This window comes from Prenolepis imparis, unplaced genomic scaffold (genome assembly GCF_030444845.1).
Source record: "Prenolepis imparis isolate NDT839.2.m4 unplaced genomic scaffold, iyPreImpa1.0 SCAF_9, whole genome shotgun sequence".
Classification (NCBI taxonomy): domain Eukaryota; kingdom Metazoa; phylum Arthropoda; class Insecta; order Hymenoptera; family Formicidae; genus Prenolepis; species Prenolepis imparis.
Genome location: NW_028141167.1, coordinates 1,687,796 through 1,713,994, shown reverse-complemented (window position 1 = coordinate 1,713,994; position 26,199 = coordinate 1,687,796). Strand labels below are relative to the sequence as shown.

At 32.7% G+C, this 26,199-nt stretch overlaps 1 protein-coding gene across 1 annotated transcript; it reads right to left on the bottom strand.

The window, feature by feature from the left end:
- Positions 1-40: 40 nt before the first annotated feature.
- LOC145940519 (uncharacterized) lies at positions 41-3,420 on the bottom strand. Its single transcript, XM_083045764.1, has 7 exons — positions 2,242-3,420; positions 2,011-2,172; positions 1,769-1,927; positions 1,388-1,613; positions 1,209-1,295; positions 845-1,144; positions 41-484 (listed from the first exon to the last, which is right to left on the bottom strand). Exons 1-7 carry the CDS (start codon positions 3,264-3,266, stop codon positions 383-385), a joined length of 2,061 nt encoding a protein of 686 aa, XP_082901890.1. The 5' UTR covers positions 3,267-3,420; the 3' UTR covers positions 41-382.
- Positions 3,421-26,199: the final 22,779 nt, after the last annotated feature.

Sequence of the window (26,199 nt, the reverse complement as noted above, 5' to 3'; positions counted from 1 at the left end):
TCTATTATAATATGTGTAATTGTTGAACATTTTGTTAATAAAAGCTATATATTTCCGACAACTTTCTCTTTTCATATTCCCCTAATATGTTCAAAAGTTATATAATTATCTCTCTTTGTAATTAAAATATTTATATAACATTTTTTAAAATTCATATATTTCATATGTAATCTTTTCCCTAATTATAGACATGATTATATACAAATTAAGAAAGATTGTAATAAAGATCATTCAATTACTATACAACTATTTTTATGTGTGTAAACTATTATACAGAAACATAAATAGAAAGATGGAAAAAGTGATCTATATCCAACAACTTAAGAGTCAAAATATATAGTTTATTAGTTAAATATATAGTGATCAAATCTTGCGCAACACATTATTTGTTGGACAATTCTGCATCATCCCTAAATATAAGCTTTTTGAGGTAATCACACCTCTCCTGTGATGATGCACATTCGAACCAAGAAATATGTGATATCTGTAAAAGATTAAAACATTCTTTTTATCACCAATCTTTTCATCTAATTAACACAGTTGTCTCAAATATTCTAAAACTAAATTTCTCAACAAAATAATTTCTACATAATTTTAATTATTATGATTTTATTCAATATTATGATTTTTGTATCATCGTTAACCATTTATCATGGTTTAAATTATAGTTAAAAATTACAGAGAATGATTTAAATTAAATTATTAATGAAATTTCAGTCAACAATTGTAGAGAACTTTAACGTAAAATTTCAAGTTTTTTTTAAGATTCAGAAAATTTTAAATTTTACACACTTAAAATTTTCGCATTATTCTTAACCAGATTGATACATTCCATAAAACTTACCATGATTGGCGTATATCCAATTATAGACAACTGTCTTAGTTTTGTAGCCAACATTCCAGTGGGCAAATTATTACTGTTCCTTATTAAAAGTCCATGAGGAGCCATGACGAGAGAAATCCACCTGCTGTTCTTGGAAGTTTCTTTGTCCACACGCATGATCTCACACATTTGATACTGCGATAGGAATTCCTTCGATGGTAGAAGTCCATTCTGTTCGTCCAGACAGAAGACGATGTCCGGCGGTGCATAATGCGGCAACGGTCGGATGGCTGATATGTCCGACGTGGCATTAAACAGCTCCTGTTAATGAGAGAATTCATAAGAATATTCGTTATAATCCGTAGGATTTATTACGACGATATACCTGACACGTTTGCAACACGCTTGTAAAAAGTAGATTCCCCCGGCTCGATTCCGCCGACCCAGTCCTGGAATATTCCTGGAAATATTTCTGCAAGACACGATTAAATCTATTAATATGTCACTTAGTCGACAATTTTACGACAAAGAATGCGATTACAGATAAACACTTTCTTTGCATACCTTCTCTAGGGTCTCACATGTAGAGAACTTAAGGAATGGCCCGTTGTACTCTGGTACTTCCAGCCGAAGGCTATATTCCAGCACACTGTATTCACGTGTGAGGTATCTAGATTTGAGGTATATCTTGTCAAGATGCTCTTTTGCCATGACGCGTCCAATTAGATCCGTGGGATAAATACTTAACCCCGCCAGAAATCCTAGAATGCGTGAAGCTACATGTGGATGCCTGTCGTGAAAAACACCTTATAAGTATTACTGAAGTAAAATAATTTTCCTATCTTTAAAAGAAAGGTGTAAAGAGAGAATATGCAACTTTTACCTTAATACAAAAATCTTTTTTTTTTATATTTAGAAATCTTTTATCACTGTTATAACACTTACTGTGATATCTCGCGGGCTCGACTCGTGTTCCAAGTGGTCCTGAGTTCTTCGATTATATTTTGATAGACACTATTGTTCTTATCAACATTAAGACAAGCGAGCACGAAGATAAATCTCTCAAAGTCCTTCAGTCTCGCAGTCTTTATTTCGCTATTGAATCTGAAAGCGTATCAATCATATGCATTACTTATTACCTTCTCCATGTAATGGGAATATATTACACAGACAAGGATAGAATTTACCTTCTGATTATTGTATTCATGAACTCCTCATCGTATAACGCGACCCTAGCGCATGCATGCGCGATGTGTGTCAAAGACATCAGCGTAAAACGCGACTCGTACGGCGTCAGAACCTTCACCAATTCCTGAAGCATAGGGATTGCTGTGAGCTGCATACTATATCTGGAAGAAAAAAGATATTAAAAATAAAACCAATGTCTCTATGAGTCAACGAATATTCGATTATCTCACCGTATCAATTTTAAGAGTGCTCCGATACTGACGCTATCCGCAGCCTCTACTTCAACCATAGTTTTTTTCATGATTTCAATCAGAAAGTTAACATTTCTAATTTTCGTGCCGGTTTTGAAGAAACCTAAAGCCGCTATCGCTAGCTCGTTGATTGACAAGTCGTATATACACCTCTCCAAAGAATATTCAATCTCGTACATATTTATAGGCGGCTTCCGACATATATTCAGAAAGAATAAAACCTGCACCAGGTGTCTAGGAGTAAGCTTATTGGGTTTGTTACCTAATTTTCTCATCGAGTGCCATATGTACTCAGATTTGTTACGCATCATCCGATATAGTATGTCGCAGAGTAACAGCATCTCATTGGTGCTCAGCTGCATGAAACGCTTTACGCCCTCCCTGTCCACACGATCGCAGAGTTTATGGTAAGAACGATAATTCGGAGAATTACAATGACAAGAAAATGACACCAAGTGTCGCATCACTATCCTCAAATCATTATCGCTCAGCTTCTGTACACACATCGCATTGAATGCGTTCATGTACTTCAACGGATCGATGCGCTCATATTTACCCTGGGAAACATTGTATGACAGCTTCTTGATGGCCGACACCATCTCCTCGCCCGTCATCAGACTCCAATCCTGCTCCAGGAGCCTCAGGGCTTCGTCGTTCGTGACGTAGGTGTGCGTCGTGATCGGCTTCATCACAGTCGACATGTAGTGGATCGAATTCCGGAACAGATTGTGAGCGTACTCGTTCTCCTGCATCTTCTCCGGCCCGGTACTCTCGCGCAAGTCGTCCAGGTCGGCGTCGACCTGCTGATGATCGGCGGAGAACACCGCGAATTCCCGACACCGACGTGGATGACGCGCCACGTGATTCACCTGTGAGGTCAAGCGGTTGCTGCCGACGAACCCGCTGCCGATCATGCCTTGGACACGGTTACCCTGGTCACATAACCTCAACAGCACCGAATAGGTGCATCGCAAATGGCTCAGCCTCTGCGCTAATACACTCATCGTGGAAAGCTTCGTAATCCGCGATAAATTCTTCCTCACGTTAATGTCGCGAAGAAGCTTTTGTAGAACCGCTCTCAGTTTGAGGTTACATCAGGATACAGAAAATACGGACCACACACGCGACCGCAACGCTCGCGGAATCATTTCATCCTTGTTGTTCGCCTGAAGTTAAATAAAGACAGATAACCAGTGTTGCCACCGGTCTAAAAGATCTTATCCCTACTAATCTAATAAAAAGCCCCTACTTTTCCCTACGCTTTATTTTTTTATAATTTAATTTAATTTTTATAGTTCTTACTTTTATTTATTTTTTTTTTTTACAAGTATAGTAATATATCAGCTCCGGGAACTTAGCCGGTCAACTTCGACTTTAAAAAATTTTTTTTTTTTTAATCGTTTGTTGGTCGTTTGTTGGTGATTGTTGGGCTAATTACAACGTTTGTTGGTTTTTAATTTTTTTTTAAATTAAAAAAGAAAAGTTAGCCGGAAAAATCTCATTTTTAATAAAAAAAAAACGGTCTAATCGATGCGTAATCGTCTGCTGATGATTGTTGGTCTAATTTTAGCGTTTGTTGGTTTATTAGTCTTAAAAACGAAAAATTATCTCACATTGAAACCGCATCTGCAGTAATCGAATATGATTAGTTTATTGCTTTTGTTTATTTTATTATTTTATTAAAAGTAGCTTTTGTTTATTTTATATATTTTATACATTTTTTAAATATACTAGAACAATAAAGCGCGCGCGTAGCGCGCCATTCTTTAATTTTATATTAAAAAAAATAATATTATTAAAATAATAATGTTTTTTTGACAGAATCAACTGATAACTGTCAAAAAATATTAATCGAGTTTAAAGTACCATAACATATTATTTAAAATAAATTATTTTAATTGTTAAAACATATTATTATTTAAAAATTTAATTAACAAATTGACGCCTTAATCAGCTGATTTCTATAAAAAAAAATTTCTAAAGCGTTAATTTACTAATTAAATTTTAAAGTAATAATATGTTATAAAAATTAAAATAGTAATATGTTGTAAATAATATGTTATAATACTTTATTTTCGATTAATATTTTTTGACAGATATCAGCTGATATCAGCTGATAACTGTAAAAAATATAAACCGAGTTTAAAGTAGCTATAATTTTTATCAAAAAATATTAATAAATCTTTTCGTCAATAAAATCGTAATTATAGTTTCGATGTTGTGATTATCTCGATTATTAAAAGATTCTTTTAGAAAATTCTATTTTTTTGTTCGCATTTTCCGTTTTAGATTTAAATACTAAATTTTTATGCATTGCATAATTAATTATATATTTTCTTTATGCTTTGATTGCAATGCAGGCATAAAAATATGTGAATTAATTATGCAATGCATAAAAATTCATTATTCAAATCTTTAAAAGAGAGAACAAGAAAAATAGAAATTTCTACAAAAATCTTTAGATCAAGATATTCGCTTCCATTAGATTCGTGTATTTGTACACATTTATCACGCTATACGTCTCGCGCGAGACTGATCGCAAGCCTCTGAGCTACCGTGTCGCCAAGCACAACCCACACGTCCACCACGCTGCGCGTCTCGCGCGGAACTGATCGTCAGATCATCAGTCTCACAATCGAAGAGCGAAGAGTCAGTTTCGCGCGAGACGCGCAGCGTGGCGGATGTGTGGGGTGTGCTTGGCGACACGGCTGCTCAGAGTCTTGCGATAAGTCTCGCACGAGACGTGTAGCGTGGTGGATGTGTACAGACGCGCGAATCTAATAGAAGCGTAGATATTTTGATCGAAAGTTTCTATTAAAAAATTCTATTCTTTTGTTCTGTGTTAAAGATTTAAATGATGAATTTTTATGCATTGCATAATTAATTCACATATTTTTATGCATGCATTGCAATCAAAGCATAAAGAAAATATATATATATATTAATTGATTATGCAATGCATAAAAATTTAGTAATTAAATCTAAAACAAAAAGTGCAAACAAAAAAATAGAATTTTTTTAAAGATCTTTTGATAATCGATATTATCACAACGTCGAGATTAATTATGATTTTATTGACGAAAAGATTTATTAACATTTTTTGATAGAAATTAGCTACTTTAAACTCGGTTAATATTTTTGACAGTTATCAGCTATTTTTTGTCAAAAAATATTCGTCGAAAATAAAGTATTATAATGTATTATTTACAACATATTACTATTTTAATACATTTAACATATTATTATTTTACAATTTACATAGCAAATTAACGGTTTAATAATATTTTTGACATACATCAGTTGATTAAAGATACAAACATTAATTTGCTAATTAAATTTTAATATAATATTATGTTATAAAAATTAAAGTAATAATATGTTTTAAATAAAATGTTATAGTATATAATGTTATAGTATATACTTTAAAATCGATTAATATTTTTTAACAGTGATCAGCTGTTTTTCGTTATAGTGTCAAATTTTAATATTTAAAGACGTGCACAAAATTTATCGTTTGCATATTTCAATACTATATTGTATTTAGATTATTTATATATCATACAAATCCAAGCCTAACAACATTTTCATATTATCCTACCATCAGCATACCAGCCTACAAACTTTTTCGTATAATATACGTAATATAATTATGCGCCGTTTGAAATCCACGGCTTAATAATTTTAATTTTCAATATTTTAAAACGCGCCAAAAATTAATCTTTCATATGTTTTAACAGTACATTGTCTGCACATTATGATGGTACCATCAGCATACAAGCCTACAAACTTTTTGATATAATATACGTAATATAATTGTGTTCCGTAAGGGATCCGCGGCTTAAAAGTTTTAATTTTTATTATTTAAAAACGGGCCAAAAATTAATTTTTCATATATTTTAACTGTACATTGTCTTCACATTATGATGGTACCATCAGCATACCAGCCTACAAACATTTTGATATAATATACGTAATATAATTGTGCGCCGTATGTGGTACGCGGCTTAAAATGTTTAGTTTTCAATATTTTAGAACGAGCCAAAAATTAATCGTATATATATATTTCAATACTGTATTGGTAGCAGATTATTTTGGTACCATAAGCATACAAGCGTACAATATTTTAAATCTAATTTACGTAAAATGAATCCGCGCCGTATGGGCTCCGCGGATTAAACATTCTAATAGTACATTTATTACAGAATCATTTGATACCAAACAGATACCAGCGTACAAATTTTTTAACTTGATAAACATAAAATAAGGATGTGTCGCACAGGGTCCGCGTCAAAAAAGTATCAATTTCTAATTTAAGACGAGCCAAAAATTCATCGATTATACATTTTAATAGTACATTGATTACAGAATCTTTTGGTACCAAGCAGACAACAGCGTACAAACTTTTTCATTTGCAATACATAAATTAAGGATGCGTCGCATAGGGTCAGCGGCATAAATGTATCAATTTCTAATATTTTAAGACGAGCCAAAAATTCATCGATTATACATTTTAATAGTACATTGATTACAGAATAGTTTGGTACCAAGCAGACAACAGCGTACAAACTTTTTCATTTGCTATACATAAATTAAGGATGCGTCGCATAGATTCAGCGGCAAAAAAGTATCGATTTCTAATATTTAAAGACGAGCCAAAAATTCATCGATTATACATTTTAATAGTACATTGATTACAGAATCTTTTGGTACCAAGCAGACTACAGCGTACAAACTTTTTCATTTGCTATACATAAATTAAGGATGCGTCGCATAGGGTCAGCGGTAAAAAAGTATCGATTTCTAATATTTTAAGACGAGACAAAAATTCATCGATTATACATTTTAATAGTACATTGATTAGAGAATCATTTGGTACCAAACAGACACCAGCGTACAAATTTTTTAACTTGATATACATAAAATAAGGTTGCGTCGCATAGGGTCAACGGTAAAAAAGTATCGATTTCTAATATTTTAAGACGAGCCAAAAATTCATCGATTATACATTTTAATAGTACATTGATTACAGAATCTTTTGGTACCAAACAGACACCAGCGTACAAATTTTTTAACTTGATATACTTAAAATAAGGTTGCGTCGCATAGGGTCAGCGGTAAAAAGTATCGATTTTCAATATTTTAAGACGAACCAAAAATTCATCGATAATACATTTTAATAGTACATTGATTACAGAATCTTTTCGTACCATGCAGACAACAGCGTACAAATTTTTTAATATGATAAACATAAAATAAGGATGCGTCGCACAGGGTCCGCGTCAAAAAAGTATCAATTTCTAATATTTTAAGACGAGCCAAAAATTCATCGATTATACATTTTAATAGCACATTGATTACAGAATCTTTTGGTACCAATCAGACAACAGCGTACAAACTTTTTCATTTGCTATACATAAATTAAGGATGCGTCGCATAGGGTCAGCCGCAAAAAAGTATCGATTTCATATATTTTAAGACGAGCCAAAAATTCATCGATTATACATTTTAATAGAACATTGATTACAGAATTATTTGGTACCAAGCAGACACCAGCGTACAAATTTTTTAACTTGATATACATAAAATAAAGTTGCGTCGCATAGGGTCAACGGTAAAAAAGTATCGATTTCTAATATCTTAAGACGAGCCAAAAATTCATCGATTATACATTTTAATAGTACATTTATTACAGAATCATTTGGTACCAAACAGACACCAGCGTACAAATTTTTTAATACGATAAACATAATATAAGGATGCGTCGCACAGGGACCGCGTCAAAAAAGTATCGATTTCTAATATTTTAAGACGAGCCAAAAATTCATCGATTATACATTTTAATAGTACATTGATTACAGAATCATTTGGTACCAAACAGACACCAGCGTACAAATTTTTTAACTTGATATACATAAAATAAAATTGCGTCGCGTAGGGTCAGCGGTAAAAAAGTATCGATTTCTAATATTTAAAGACGAGCCAAAAATTCATCGATTATACATTTTAGTAGTACATTGATTACAGAATTATTTGGTACCAAGCAGACACAAGCGTACAAATTTTTTAACTTGATATACATAAAATAAAGTTGCGTCGCACAGGGACCGCGTCAAAAAAGTATCGATTTCTAATATTTTAAGACGAGCCAAAAATTCATCGATTATACATTTTAATAGTACATTGATTACAGAATCATTTGGTACCAAACAGACACCAGCGTAAAAATTTTTTAACTTGATATACATAAAATAAAATTGCGTCGCGTAGGGTCAGCGGTAAAAAAGTATCGATTTCTAATATTTAAAGACGAGCCAAAAATTCATCGATTATACATTTTAGTAGTACATTGATTACAGAATTATTTGGTACCAAGCAGACACAAGCGTACAAATTTTTTAACTTGATATACATAAAATAAAGTTGCGTCGCACAGGGACCGCGTCAAAAAAGTATCGATTTCTAATATTTTAAGACGAGCCAAAAATTCATCGATTATACATTTTAATAGTACATTGATTACAGAATCATTTGGTACCAAACAGACACCAGCGTACAAATTTTTTAACTTGATATACATAAAATAAAATTGCGTCGCGTAGGGTCAGCGGTAAAAAAGTATCGATTTCTAATATTTAAAGACGAGCCAAAAATTCATCGATTATACATTTTAGTAGTACATTGATTACAGAATTATTTGGTACCAAGCAGACACCAGCGTACAAATTTTTTCATTTGCTATACATAAATTAAGGATGCGTCGCATAGGGTCAGCTGCATAAATGTATCAATTTCTAATATTTCAAGACGAGCCAAAAATTCATCGATTGTACATTTAAATAGTACATTGATTACAGAATCTTTTGGTACCAAGTAGACAACAGCGTACAAACTTTTTCATTTGCTATACATAAATTACGGATGCGTCGCATAGATTCAGCGGCAAAAAAGTATCGATTTCTAATATTTAAAGACGAGCCAAAAATTCATCGATTATACATTTGATTAGTACATTGATTACAGAATCTTTTGGTACCATGCAGACACCAGCGTACAAATTTTTTAATACGATAAACATAAAATAAAGATGCGTCGCACAGGGTCCGCGTCAAAAAAGTATCAATTTCTAATATTTTAAGACGAGCCAAAAATTCATCGATTGTACATTTAAATAGTACATTGATTACAGAATCTTTTGGTACCAAGCAGACAACAGCGTACAAACTTTTTCATTTGCTATACATAAATTAAGGATGCGTCGCATAGGGTCAGCGGTAAAAAAGTATCGGTTTTTAATATTTTAAGACGAGCCAAAAATTCATCGATTATACATTTTAATAGTACATTGATTACAGAATCTTTTGGTACCAAGCAGACAACAGCGTACAAACTATTTCATTTGCTATACATAAATTAAGGATGCGTCGCATAGATTCAGCGGCAAAAAAGTATCGATTTCTAATATTTAAAAACGAGCCAAAAATTCATCGATTATACATTTGATTAGTACATTGATTACAGAATCTTTTGGTACCATGCATACAACAGCGTACAAATTTTTTAATACGATAAACAAAATAAGGATGCGTCGCACAGGGTCCGCGTCAAAAAAGTATCAATTTCTAATATTTCAAGACGAGCCAAAAATTCATCGATTGTACATTTTAATAGTACATTGATTACAGAATCTTTTGGTACCATGCAGACACCAGCGTACAAACTTTTTCATTTGCTATACATAAATTAAGGATGCGTCGCATAGATTCAGCGGCAAAAAAGTATCGATTTCTAATATTTAAAGACGAGCCAAAAATTCATCGATTATACATTTGATTAGTACATTGATTACAGAATCTTTTGGTACCATGCAGACATCAGCGTACAAATTTTTTAATACGATAAACATAAAATAAGGATGCGTCGACAGGGTCCGCGTCAAAAAAGTATCGATTTCTAATATTTTGAGACGAGCCAAAAATTCATCGATTGTACATTTAAATAGTACATTGATTACAGAATCTTTTGGTACCATGCAGACACCAGCGTACAAATTTTTTAATATGATAAACATAAAATAAGGATGCGTCGACAGGGTCCGCGTCAAAAAAGTATCGATTTCTAATATATTAAGACGAGCCAAAAATTCAACGATTATACATTTTAATAGCACATTGATTACAGAATCTTTTGGTACCATGCAGACACCAGCGTACAAATTTTTTAATACGATAAACATAAAATGAGGATGCGTCGCACAGGGTCCGCGTTAAAAAAGTATCGATTTCTAATATTTAAAGACGAGCCAAAAATTCATCGATTATACATTTTAACAGTACATTGATTACAGAATCTTTTGGTACCAAGCAGACAACAGCGTACAAACTTTTTCATTTGCTATACATAAATTAAGGATGCGTCGCATAGATTCAGCGGCAAAAAAGTATCGAATTCTAATATTTAAAGACGAGCCAAAAATTCATCGATTATACATTTTAATAGTACATTGATTACAGAATCTTTTGGTACCAAGCAGACAACAGCGTACAAACTTTTACATTTGCTATACATAAATTACGGATGCGTCGCATAGATTCAGCGGCAAAAAAGTATCGATTTCTAATATTTAAAGACGAGCCAAAAATTCATCGATTATACATTTGATTAGTACATTGTTACAGAATCTTTTGGTACCATGCAGACACCAGCGTACAAATTTTTTAATACGATAAACATAAAATAAGGATGCGTCGCACAAGGTCCGCGTCAAAAAAGTATTAATTTCTAATATTATAAGACGAGCCAAAAATTCATCGATTGTACATTTAAATAGCACATTGATTACAGAATCTTTTGGTACCATGCAGACACCAGCGTACAAATTTTTTAATACGATAAACATAAAATTAGGATGCGTCGCACAGGGTGCGCGTCAAAAAAGTATTAATTTCTAATATTTTAAGACGAGCCAAAAATTCATCAATTGTACATTTAAATAGTACATTGATTACAGAGTCTTTTGGTACCAAGCAGACAACAGCGTACAAACTTTTTCATTTGCTATACATAAATTAAGGATGCGTCGCATAGGGTCAGCGGTATAAAAGTATCGATTTCTAATATTTAAACACGAGCCAAAAATTCATCGATTATACATTTGATTAGTACATTGATTACAGAATCTTTTGGTACCATGCAGACACCAGCGTACAAATTTTTTAATACGATAAACATAAAATAAGGATGCGTCGCACAAGGTCCGCGTCAAAAAAGTATTAATTTCTAATATTATAAGACGAGCCAAAAATTCATCGATTGTACATTTAAATAGTACATTGATTACAGAATCTTTTGGTACCAAGCAGACAACAGCGTACAAACTTTTTCATTTGCTATACATAAATTAAGGATGCGTCGCATTGGGTCAGCGGTAAACAAGTACCGATTTCTAATATTTAAAGACGAGCCAAAAATTCATCGATTATACATTTTAATAGCACATTGATTACAGAATCTTTTGGTAACATGCAGACACCAGCATACAAATTTTTTAATACGATAAACGTAAAATAAGGATGCGTCGCACAGGGTCCGCGTCAAAAAGGTATGAATTTCCAATATTTTAAGACGAGCCAAAAATTCATCGATTATAGATTTTAATAGTACATTGATTACAGAATCTTTTGGTACCAAGCAGACAACAGCGTACAAACTTTGTCATTTGCTATACATAAATTGAAGATGCGTCGCATAGGGTCAGCGGTAAAAAAATATCGATTTCTTATATTTAAAGACGAGCCAAAAATTCAACGATTATACATTTGATTAGTACATTGATTACAGAATCTTTTGGTACCATGCAGACACCAGCGTACAAATTTTTTAATACGATAAATATAAAATAAGGATGCGTCGCACAGGGTCCGCGTCAAAAAAGTATCAATTTCTAATATTTTAAGACGAGCCAAAAATTCATCGATTGTACATTTAAATAGTACATTGATTACAGAATCTTTTGGTACCAAGCAGACAACAGCGTACAAACTTTTTCATTTGCTATACATAAATTAAGGATGCGTCGCATAGATTCAGCGGCAAAAAAGTATCAATTTCTAATATTTTAAGACGAGCCAAAAATTCATCGATTGTACATTTAAATAGTACATTGATTACAGAATCTTTTGGTACCAAGCAGACAACAGCGTACAAACTTTTTCATTTGCTATACATAAATTAAGGATGCGTCGCAGAGGGTCAGCGGTAAAAAAGTATCGATTTTTAATATTTTAAGACGAGCCAAAAATTCATCGATTATTTATTTTAATAGTACATTGATTACAGAATCTTTTGGTACCATGCAGACACCAGCGTACAAATTTTTTAATAATATAAACATAAAATAAGGTTGCGTCGCACAAGGTCCGCGTCAAAAAATTATTAATTTCTAATATTATAAGACGAGCCAAAAATTCATCGATTGTACATTTAAATAGTACATTGATTACAGAATCTTTTGGTACCAAGCAGACAACAGCGTACAAACTTTTTCATTTGCTATACATAAATTAAAGATGCGTCGCATAGATTCAGCGGCAAAAAAGTATCGATTTCTAATATTTAAATACGAGCCAAAAATTCATCGATTATACATTTGATTAGTACATTGATTACAGAATCTTTTGGTACCATGCAGACACCAGCGTACAAACTTTTTCATTTGCTATACATAAATTAAGGATGCGTCGCAGAGGGTCAGCGGTAAAAAAGTATCGATTTCTAATATTTAAAGACGAGCCAAAAATTCATCGATTATACATTTGATTAGTACATTGATTACAGAATCTTTTGGTACCAAGCAGACAACAGCGTACAAACTTTTTCATTTGCTATACATAAATTACGGATGCGTCGCATAGATTCAGCGGTATAAAAGTATCGATTTCTAATATTTAAACACGAGCCAAAAATTCATCGATTGTACATTTAAATAGTACATTGATTACAGAATCTTTTGGTACCAAGCAGACAACAGCGTACAAACTTTTTCATTTGCTATACATAAATTAAGGATGCGTCGCAGAGGGTCAGCGGTAAAAAAGTATCGAATTTTAATATTTTAAGACGAGCCAAAAATTCATCGATTATTCATTTTAATAGTACATTGATTACAGAATCTTTTGGTACCATGCAGACACCAGCGTACAAATTTTTTAATACGATAAACATAAAATAAGGATGCGTCGCACAAGGTCCGCGTCAAAAAAGTATTAATTTCTAATATTATAAGACGAGCCAAAAATTCATCGATTGTACATTTAAATAGTACATTGATTACAGAATCTTTTGGTACCAAGCAGACAACAGCGTACAAACTTTTTCATTTGCTATACATAAATTAAAGATGCGTCGCATAGATTCAGCGGCAAAAAAGTATCGATTTCTAATATTTAAATACGAGCCAAAAATTCATCGATTATACATTTGATTAGTACATTGATTACAGAATCTTTTGGTACCATGCAGACACCAGCGTACAAACTTTTTCATTTGCTATACATAAATTAAGGATGCGTCGCAGAGGGTCAGCGGTAAAAAAGTATCGATTTCTAATATTTAAAGACGAGCCAAAAATTCATCGATTATACATTTGATTAGTACATTGATTACAGAATCTTTTGGTACCAAGCAGACAACAGCGTATGTACAAACTTTTTCATTTGCTATACATAAATTACGGATGCGTCGCATAGATTCAGCGGCAAAAAGTATCGATTTCTAATATTTAAAGACGAGCCAAAAATTCATCGATTATACATTTGATTAGTACATTGATTACAGAATCTTTTGGTACCATGCAGACACCAGCGTACAAATTTTTTAATACGATAAACATAAAATAAGGATGCGTCGCACAAGGTCCGCGTCAAAAAAGTATTAATTTCTAATATTATAAGACGAGCCAAAAATTCATCGATTGTACATTTAAATAGTACATTGATTACAGAATCTTTTGGAACCAAGCAGACAACAGCGTACAAACTTTTTCATTTGCTATACATAAATTACGGATGCGTCGCATAGATTCAGCGGCAAAAAAGTATCGATTTCTAATATTTAAAGACGAGCCAAAAATTCATCGATTATACATTTGATTAGTACATTGATTACAGAATCTTTTGGTACCATGCAGACACCAGCGTACAAATTTTTTAATACGATAAACATAAAATAAGGATGCGTCGACAGGGTCCGCGTCAAAAAAGTATCGATTTCTAATATTTTGAGACGAGCCAAAAATTCATCGATTGTACATTTAAATAGTACTTTGATTACAGAATCTTTTGGTACCATTCAGACACCAGCGTACAAATTTTTTAATATGATAAACATAAAATAAGAATGCGTCGACAGGGTCCGCGTCAAAAAAGTATCGATTTCTAATATTTAAAGACGAGCCAAAAATTCATCGATTATACATTTGATTAGTACATTGATTACAGAATCTTTTGTTACCATGCAGACACCAGCGTACAAAGTTTTTAATACGATAAAAATGAAATAAGTATGCGTCGCACAGGGTCCGCGTCAAAAAAGTATCAATTTCTAATATTTCAAGACGAGCCAAAAATTCATCGATTGTACATTTAAATAGTACATTGATTACAGAATCTTTTGGTACCATGCAGACACCAGCGTACAAACTTTTTCATTTGCTATACATAAATTAAGGATGCGTCGCAGATGGTCAGCGGTAAAAAAGTATCAATTTCTAATATTTAAAGACGAGCCAAAAATTCATCGATTATACATTTGATTAGTACATTGATTACAGAATCTTTTGGTACCAAGCAGACAACAGCGTACAAACTTTTTCATTTGCTATACATAAATTAAGGATGCGTCGCATAGAGTCAGCGGTATAAAAGTATCGATTTCTAATATTTAAACACGAGCCAAAAATTCATCGATTATACATTTGATTAGTACATTGATTACAGAATCTTTTGGTACCATGCAGACAACAGCGTACAAACTTTTTCATTTGCTATACATAAATTAAGGATGCGTCGCATAGGGTCAGCGGTATAAAAGTATCGATTTCTAATATTTAAAGACGAGCCAAAAATTCATCGATTATACATTTGATTAGTACATTGATTACAGAATCTTTTGGTACCAAGCAGACAACAGCGTACAAACTTTTTCATTTGCTATACATAAATTACGGATGCGTCGCATAGATTCAGCGGCAAAAAAGTATCGATTTCTAATATTTAAAGACGAGCCAAAAATTCATCGATTATACATTTTATTAGTACATTGATTACAGAATCTTTTGGTACCATGCAGACACCAGCGTACTAATTTTTTAATACGATAAACATAAAATAAGGATGCGTCGCACAAGGTCCGCGTCAAAAAAGTATTAATTTCTAATATTATAAGACGAGCCAAAAATTCATCGATTGTACATTTAAATAGTACATTGATTACAGAATCTTTTGGTACCAAGCAGACAACAGCGTACAAACTTTTTCATTTGCTATACATAAATTACGGATGCGTCGCATAGATTCAGCGGCAAAAAAGTATCGATTTCTAATATTTAAAGACAAGCCAAAAATTCATCGATTATACATTTGATTAGTACATTGATTACAGAATCTTTTGGTACCATGCAGACACCAGCGTACAAATTTTTTAATACGATAAACATAAAATAAGGATGCGTCGACAGGGTCCGCGTCAAAAAAGTATCGATTTCTAATATTTTGAGACGAGCCAAAAATTCATCGATTGTACATTTAAATAGTACATTGATTACAGAATCTTTTGGTACCATGCAGACACCAGCGTACAAATTTTTTAATATGATAAACATAAAATAAGGATGCGTCGACAGGGTCCGCGTCAAAAAAGTATCGATTTCTAATATATTAAGACGAGCCAAAAATTCAACGATTATACATTTTAATAGCACATTGATTACAGAATCTTTTGGTACCATGCAGACACCAGCGTACAAATTTTTTAATACGATAAACATAAAATGAGAATGCGTCGCACAGGGTCCGCGTTAAAAAAGTATCGATTTCTAATATTTAAAGACGAGCCAAAAATTCATCAATTATACATTTTAACAGTACATTGATTACAGAATCTTTTGGTACCAAGCAGACAACAGCGTACAAACTTTTTCATTTGCTATACATAAATTAAGGATGCGTCGCATAGATTCAGCGGCAAAAAAGTATCGAATTCTAATATTTAAAGACGAGCCAAAAATTCATCGATTACACATTTTAATAGTACATTGATTACAGAATCTTTTGGTACCAAGCAGACAACAGCGTACAAATTTTTTAACTTGATATACATAAAATAAAATTGCGTCGCGTAGGGTCAGCGGTAAAAAAGTATCGATATTTAAAGGCGAGCCAAAAATTCATCGATTATACATTTTAATAGTACATTGATTACAGAATCTTTTGGTACCAAGCAGACAACAGCGTACAAACTTTTACATTTGCTATACATAAATTACGGATGCGTCGCATAGATTCAGCGGCAAAAAAGTATCGATTTCTAATATTTAAAGACGAGCCAAAAATTCATCGATTATACATTTGATTAGTACATTGATTACAGAATCTTTTGGTACCATGCAGACACCAGCGTACAAATTTTTTAATACGATAAACATAAAATCAGGATGCGTCGCACAAGGTCCGCGTCAAAAAAGTATTAATTTCTAATATTTTAAGACGAGCCAAAAATTCATCGATTGTACATTTAAATAGTACATTGATTACAGAGTCTTTTGGTACCAAGCAGACAACAGCGTACAAACTTTTTCATTTGCTATACATAAATTAAGGATGCGTCGCATAGGGTCAGCGGTATAAAAGTATCGATTTCTAATATTTAAACACGAGCCAAAAATTCATCGATTATACATTTGATTAGTACATTGATTACAGAATCTTTTGGTACCATGCAGACACCAACGTACAAATTTTTTAATACGATAAACATAAAATAAGGATGCGTCGCACAAGGTCCGCGTCAAAAAAGTATTAATTTCTAATATTATAAGACGAGCCAAAAATTCATCGATTGTACATTTAAATAGTACATTGATTACAGAATCTTTTGGTACCAAGCAGACAACAGCGTACAAACTTTTTCATTTGCTATACATAAATTAAAGATGCGTCGCATTGGGTCAGCGGTAAACAAGTACCGATTTCTAATATTTAAAGACGAGCCAAAAATTCATCGATTATACATTTGATTAGTACATTGATTACAGAATCTTTTGGTACTATGCAGACACCAGCGTACAAATTTTTTAATACGATAAACATAAAATAAGGATGCGTCGACAGGGTCCGCGTCAAAAAAGTATCTATTTCTAATATTTTGAGACGAGCCAAAAATTCATCGATTGTACATTTAAATAGTACATTGATTACAAAATCTTTTGGTACCATGCAGACACCAGCGTACAAATTTTTTAATATGATAAACATAAAATAAGAATGCGTCGACAGGGTCCGCGTCAAAAAAGTATCGATTTCTAATATTTACAGACGAGCCAAAAATTCATCGATTATACATTTGATTAGTACATTGATTACAGAATCTTTTGTTACCATGCAGACACCAGCGTACAAATTTTTTAATACGATAAACATAAAATAAGGATGCGTCGCACAGGGTCCGCGTCAAAAAAGTATCAATTTCTAATATTTCAAGACGAGCCAAAAATTCATCGATTGTACATTTAAATAGTACATTGATTACAGAATCTTTTGGTACCAAGCAGACAACAGCGTACAAACTTTTTCATTTGCTATACATAAATTGAGGATGCGTCGCATAGGGTCAGCGGTATAAAAGTATCGATTTCTAATATTTAAACACGAGCCAAAAATTCATCGATTATACATTTGATTAGTACATTGATTACAGAATCTTTTGGTACCATGCAGACACCAGCGTACTAATTTTTTAATACGATAAACATAAAATAAGGATGCGTCGCACAAGGTCCGCGTCAAAAAAGTATTAATTTCTAATATTATAAGACGAGCCAAAAATTCATCGATTGTACATTTCAATAGTACATTGATTACAGAATCTTTTGGTACCAAGCAGACAACAGCGTACAAACTTTTTCATTTGCTATACATAAATTACGGATGCGTCGCATAGATTCAGCGGCAAAAAAGTATCGATTTCTAATATTTAAAGACGAGCCAAAAATTCATCGATTATACATTTGATTAGTACATTGATTACAGAATCTTTTGGTACCATGCAGACACCAGCGTACAAATTTTTTAATACGATAAACATAAAATAAGGATGCGTCGACAGGGTCCGCGTCAAAAAAGTTTCGATTTCTAATATTTTGAGACGAGCCAAAAATTCATCGATTGTACATTTAAATAGTACATTGATTACAGAATCTTTTGGTACCATGCAGACACCAGCGTACAAATTTTATAATATGATAAACATAAAATAAGAATGCGTCGACAGGGTCCGCGTCAAAAAAGTATCGATTTCTAATATTTACAGACGAGCCAAAAATTCATCGATTATACATTTGATTAGTACATTGATTACAGAATCTTTTGTTACCATGCAGACACCAGCGTACAAATTTTTTAATACGATAAACATAAAATAAGGATGCGTCGCACAGGGTCCGCGTCAAAAAAGTATCAATTTCTAATATTTCAAGACGAGCCAAAAATTCATCGATTGTACATTTAAATAGTACATTGATTACAGAATCTTTTGGTACCATGCAGACACCAGCGTACAAACTTTTTCATTTGCTATACATAAATTAAGGATGCGTCGCAGAGGGTCAGCGGTAAAAAAGTATCGATTTCTAATATTTAAAGACGAGCCAAAAATTCATCGATTATACATTTGATTAGTACATTGATTACAGAATCTTTTGGTACCAAGCAGACAACAGCGTACAAACTTTTTCATTTGCTATACATAAATTACGGATGCGTCGCATAGATTCAGCGGCAAAAAAGTATCGATTTCTAATATATTAAGACGAGCCAAAAATTCAACGATTATACATTTTAATAGCACATTGATTACAGAATCTTTTGGTACCATGCAGACACCAGCGTACAAACTTTTTCATTTGCTATACATAAATTAAGGATGCGTCGCAGAGGGTCAGCGGTAAAAAAGTATCGATTTCTAATATTTAAAGACGAGCCAAAAATTCATCGATTATACATTTGATTAGTACATTGATTACAGAATCTTTTGGTACCAAGCAGACAACAGCGTACAAACTTTTTCATTTGCTATACATAAATTAAGGATGCGTCGCATAGGGTCAGCGGTATAAAAGTATCGATTTCTAATATTTAAACACGAGCCAAAAATTCATCGATTATACATTTGATTAGTACATTGATTACAGAATCTTTTGGTACCATGCAGACACCAGCGTACAAATTTTTTAATACGATAAACATAAAATAAGGATGCGTCGACAGGGTCCGCGTCAAAAAAGTATCGATTTCTAATATTTTGAGACGAGCCAAAAATTCATCGATTGTACATTTAAATAGTACATTGATTACAGAATCTTTTGGTACCATGCAGACACCAGCGTACAAATTTTTTAATATTATAAACATAAAATAAGAATGCGTCGACAGGGTCCGCGTCAAAAAAGTATCGATTTCTAATATATTAAGACGAGCCAAAAATTCAACGATTATACATTTTTATAGCACATTGATTACAGAATCTTTTGGTACCATGCAGACACCAGCGTACAAATTTTTTAATACGATAAACATAAAATAAGGATGCGTCGCACAGGGTCCGCGTCAAAAAAGTATCAATTTCTAATATTTCAAGACGAGCCAAAAATTCATCGATTGTACATTTAAATAGTACATTGATTACGGAATCTTTTGGTACCATGCAGACACCAGCGTACAAACTTTTTCATTTGCTATACATAAATTAAGGATGCGTCGCAGAGGGTCAGCGGTAAAAAAGTATCGATTTCTAATATTTAAAGACGAGCCAAAAATTCATCGATTATTCATTTTAATAGTACATTGATTACAGAATCTTTTGGTACCATGCAGACACCAGCGTACAAATTTTTTAATACTATAAACATAAAATAAGGTTGCGTCGCACAAGGTCCGCGTCAAAAAAGTATTAATTTCTAATATTATAAGACGAGCCAAAAATTCATCGATTGTACATTTAAATAGTACATTGATTACAGAATCTTTTGGTACCAAGCAGACAACAGCGTACAAACTTTTTCATTTGCTATACATAAATTAAAGATGCGTCGCATAGATTCAGCGGCAAAAAAGTATCGATTTCTAATATTTAAATACGAGCCAAAAATTCATCGATTATACATTTGATTAGTACATTGATTACAGAATCTTTTGGTACCATGCAGACACCAGCGTACAAACTTTTTCATTTGCTATACATAAATTAAGGATGCGTCGCAGAGGGTCAGCGGTAAAAAAGTATCGATTTCTAATATTTAAAGACGAGCCAAAAATTCATCGATTATACATTTGATTAGTACATTGATTACAGAATCTTTTGGTACCAAGCAGACAACAGCGTACAAACTTTTTCATTTGCTATACATAAATTACGGATGCGTCGCATAGATTCAGCGGCAAAAAAGTATCGATTTCTAATATTTAAAGACGAGCCAAAAATTCATCGATTATACATTTGATTAGTACATTGATTACAGAATCTTTTGGTACCATGCAGACACCAGCGTACAAATTTTTTAATACGATAAACATAAAATAAGGATGCGTCGCACAAGGTCCGCGTCAAAAAAGTATTAATTTCTAATATTATAAGACGAGCCAAAAATTCATCGATTGTACATTTAAATAGTACATTGATTACAGAATCTTTTGGTACCAAGCAGACAACAGCGTACAAACTTTTTCATTTGCTATACATAAATTACGGATGCGTCGCATAGATTCAGCGGCAAAAAAGTATCGATTTCTAATATTTAAAGACGAGCCAAAACTTCATCGATTATACATTTGATTAGTACATTGATTACAGAATCTTTTGGTACCATGCAGACACCAGCGTACAAATTTTTTAATACGATAAACATAAAATAAGGATGCGTCGACAGGGTCCGCGTCAAAAAAGTATCGATTTCTAATATTTTGAGACGAGCCAAAAATTCATCGATTGTACATTTAAATAGTACATTGATTACAGAATCTTTTGGTACCATGCAGACACCAGCGTACAAATTTTATAATATGATAAACATAAAATAAGAATGCGTCGACAGGGTCCGCGTCAAAAAAGTATCGATTTCTAATATATTAAGACGAGCCAAAAATTCAACGATTATACATTTTAATAGCACATTGATTACAGAATCTTTTGGTACCATGCAGACACCAGCGTACAAATTTTTTAATACGATAAACATAAAATTAGGATGCGTCGCACAGGGTCCGCGTCAAAAAAGTATTAATTTCTAATATTTTAAGACGAGCCAAAAATTCATCGATTGTACATTTAAATAGTACATTGATTACAGAGTCTTTTGGTACCAAGCAGACAACAGCGTACAAACTTTTTCATTTGCTATACATAAATTAAGGATGCGTCGCATAGGGTCAGCGGTATAAAAGTATCGATTTCTAATATTTAAACACGAGCCAAAAATTCATCGATTATACATTTGATTAGTACATTGATTACAGAATCTTTTGGTACCATGCAGACACCAGCGTACAAATTTTTTAATACGATAAACATAAAATTAGGATGCGTCGCACAGGGTCCGCGTCAAAAAAGTATCAATTTCTAATATTTCAAGACGAGCCAAAAATTCATCGATTGTACATTTAAATAGTACATTGATTACAGAATCTTTTGGTACCAAGCAGACAACAGCGTACAAACTATTTCATATGCTATACATAAATTACGGATGCGTCGCATAGATTCAGCGGCAAAAAAGTATCGATTTCTAATATTTAAAGACGAGCCAAAAATTCATCGATTATACATTTGATTAGTACATTGATTACAGAATCTTTTGGTACCATGCAGACACCAGCGTACAAATTTTTTAATACGATAAACATAAAATAAGGATGCGTCGACAGGGTCCGCGTCAAAAAAGTATCGATTTCTAATATTTTGAGACGAGCCAAAAATTCATCGATTGTACATTTAAATAGTACATTGATTACAGAATCTTTTGGTACCATGCAGACACCAGCGTACAAATTTTATAATATGATAAACATAAAATAAGAATGCGTCGACAGGGTCCGCGTCAAAAAGTATCGATTTCTAATATATTAAGACGAGCCAAAAATTCAACGATTATACATTTTAATAGCACATCGATTACAGAATCTTTTGGTACCATGCAGACACCAGCGTACAAATTTTTTAATACGATAAACATAAAATAAGGATGCGTCGACAGGGTCCGCGTCAAAAAAGTATCGATTTCTAATATTTTGAGACGAGCCAAAAATTCATCGATTGTACATTTAAATAGTACTTTGATTACAGAATCTTTTGGTACCATTCAGACACCAGCGTACAAATTTTTTAATATGATAAACATAAAATAAGAATGCGTCGACAGGGTCCGCGTCAAAAAAGTATCGATTTCTAATATTTAAAGACGAGCCAAAAATTCATCGATTATACATTTGATTAGTACATTGATTACAGAATCTTTTGTTACCATGCAGACACCAGCGTACAAAGTTTTTAATACGATAAAAATGAAATAAGTATGCGTCGCACAGGGTCCGCGTCAAAAAAGTATCAATTTCTAATATTTCAAGACGAGCCAAAAATTCATCGATTGTACATTTAAATAGTACATTGATTACAGAATCTTTTGGTACCATGCAGACACCAGCGTACAAACTTTTTCATTTGCTATACATAAATTAAGGATGCGTCGCAGATGGTCAGCGGTAAAAAAGTATCAATTTCTAATATTTAAAGACGAGCCAAAAATTCATCGATTATACATTTGATTAGTACATTGATTACAGAATCTTTTGGTACCAAGCAGACAACAGCGTACAAACTTTTTCATTTGCTATACATAAATTAAGGATGCGTCGCATAGAGTCAGCGGTATAAAAGTATCGATTTCTAATATTTAAACACGAGCCAAAAATTCATCGATTATACATTTGATTAGTACATTGATTACAGAATCTTTTGGTACCATGCAGACAACAGCGTACAAACTTTTTCATTTGCTATACATAAATTAAGGATGCGTCGCATAGGGTCAGCGGTATAAAAGTATCGATTTCTAATATTTAAAGACGAGCCAAAAATTCATCGATTATACATTTGATTAGTACATTGATTACAGAATCTTTTGGTACCAAGCAGACAACAGCGTACAAACTTTTTCATTTGCTATACATAAATTACGGATGCGTCGCATAGATTCAGCGGCAAAAAAGTATCGATTTCTAATATTTAAAGACGAGCCAAAAATTCATCGATTATACATTTTATTAGTACATTGATTACAGAATCTTTTGGTACCATGCAGACACCAGCGTACTAATTTTTTAATACGATAAACATAAAATAAGGATGCGTCGCACAAGGTCCGCGTCAAAAAAGTATTAATTTCTAATATTATAAGACGAGCCAAAAATTCATCGATTGTACATTTAAATAGTACATTGATTACAGAATCTTTTGGTACCAAGCAGACAACAGCGTACAAACTTTTTCATTTGCTATACATAAATTACGGATGCGTCGCATAGATTCAGCGGCAAAAAAGTATCGATTTCTAATATTTAAAGACAAGCCAAAAATTCATCGATTATACATTTGATTAGTACATTGATTACAGAATCTTTTGGTACCATGCAGACACCAGCGTACAAATTTTTTAATACGATAAACATAAAATAAGGATGCGTCGACAGGGTCCGCGTCAAAAAAGTATCGATTTCTAATATTTTGAGACGAGCCAAAAATTCATCGATTGTACATTTAAATAGTACATTGATTACAGAATCTTTTGGTACCATGCAGACACCAGCGTACAAATTTTTTAATATGATAAACATAAAATAAGGATGCGTCGACAGGGTCCGCGTCAAAAAAGTATCGATTTCTAATATATTAAGACGAGCCAAAAATTCAACGATTATACATTTTAATAGCACATTGATTACAGAATCTTTTGGTACCATGCAGACACCAGCGTACAAATTTTTTAATACGATAAACATAAAATGAGAATGCGTCGCACAGGGTCCGCGTTAAAAAAGTATCGATTTCTAATATTTAAAGACGAGCCAAAAATTCATCAATTATACATTTTAACAGTACATTGATTACAGAATCTTTTGGTACCAAGCAGACAACAGCGTACAAACTTTTTCATTTGCTATACATAAATTAAGGATGCGTCGCATAGATTCAGCGGCAAAAAAGTATCGAATTCTAATATTTAAAGACGAGCCAAAAATTCATCGATTACACATTTTAATAGTACATTGATTACAGAATCTTTTGGTACCAAGCAGACAACAGCGTACAAATTTTTTAACTTGATATACATAAAATAAAATTGCGTCGCGTAGGGTCAGCGGTAAAAAAGTATCGATATTTAAAGGCGAGCCAAAAATTCATCGATTATACATTTTAATAGTACATTGATTACAGAATCTTTTGGTACCAAGCAGACAACAGCGTACAAACTTTTACATTTGCTATACATAAATTACGGATGCGTCGCATAGATTCAGCGGCAAAAAAGTATCGATTTCTAATATTTAAAGACGAGCCAAAAATTCATCGATTATACATTTGATTAGTACATTGATTACAGAATCTTTTGGTACCATGCAGACACCAGCGTACAAATTTTTTAATACGATAAACATAAAATCAGGATGCGTCGCACAAGGTCCGCGTCAAAAAAGTATTAATTTCTAATATTTTAAGACGAGCCAAAAATTCATCGATTGTACATTTAAATAGTACATTGATTACAGAGTCTTTTGGTACCAAGCAGACAACAGCGTACAAACTTTTTCATTTGCTATACATAAATTAAGGATGCGTCGCATAGGGTCAGCGGTATAAAAGTATCGATTTCTAATATTTAAACACGAGCCAAAAATTCATCGATTATACATTTGATTAGTACATTGATTACAGAATCTTTTGGTACCATGCAGACACCAACGTACAAATTTTTTAATACGATAAACATAAAATAAGGATGCGTCGCACAAGGTCCGCGTCAAAAAAGTATTAATTTCTAATATTATAAGACGAGCCAAAAATTCATCGATTGTACATTTAAATAGTACATTGATTACAGAATCTTTTGGTACCAAGCAGACAACAGCGTACAAACTTTTTCATTTGCTATACATAAATTAAAGATGCGTCGCATTGGGTCAGCGGTAAACAAGTACCGATTTCTAATATTTAAAGACGAGCCAAAAATTCATCGATTATACATTTGATTAGTACATTGATTACAGAATCTTTTGGTACTATGCAGACACCAGCGTACAAATTTTTTAATACGATAAACATAAAATAAGGATGCGTCGACAGGGTCCGCGTCAAAAAAGTATCTATTTCTAATATTTTGAGACGAGCCAAAAATTCATCGATTGTACATTTAAATAGTACATTGATTACAAAATCTTTTGGTACCATGCAGACACCAGCGTACAAATTTTTTAATATGATAAACATAAAATAAGAATGCGTCGACAGGGTCCGCGTCAAAAAAGTATCGATTTCTAATATTTACAGACGAGCCAAAAATTCATCGATTATACATTTGATTAGTACATTGATTACAGAATCTTTTGTTACCATGCAGAC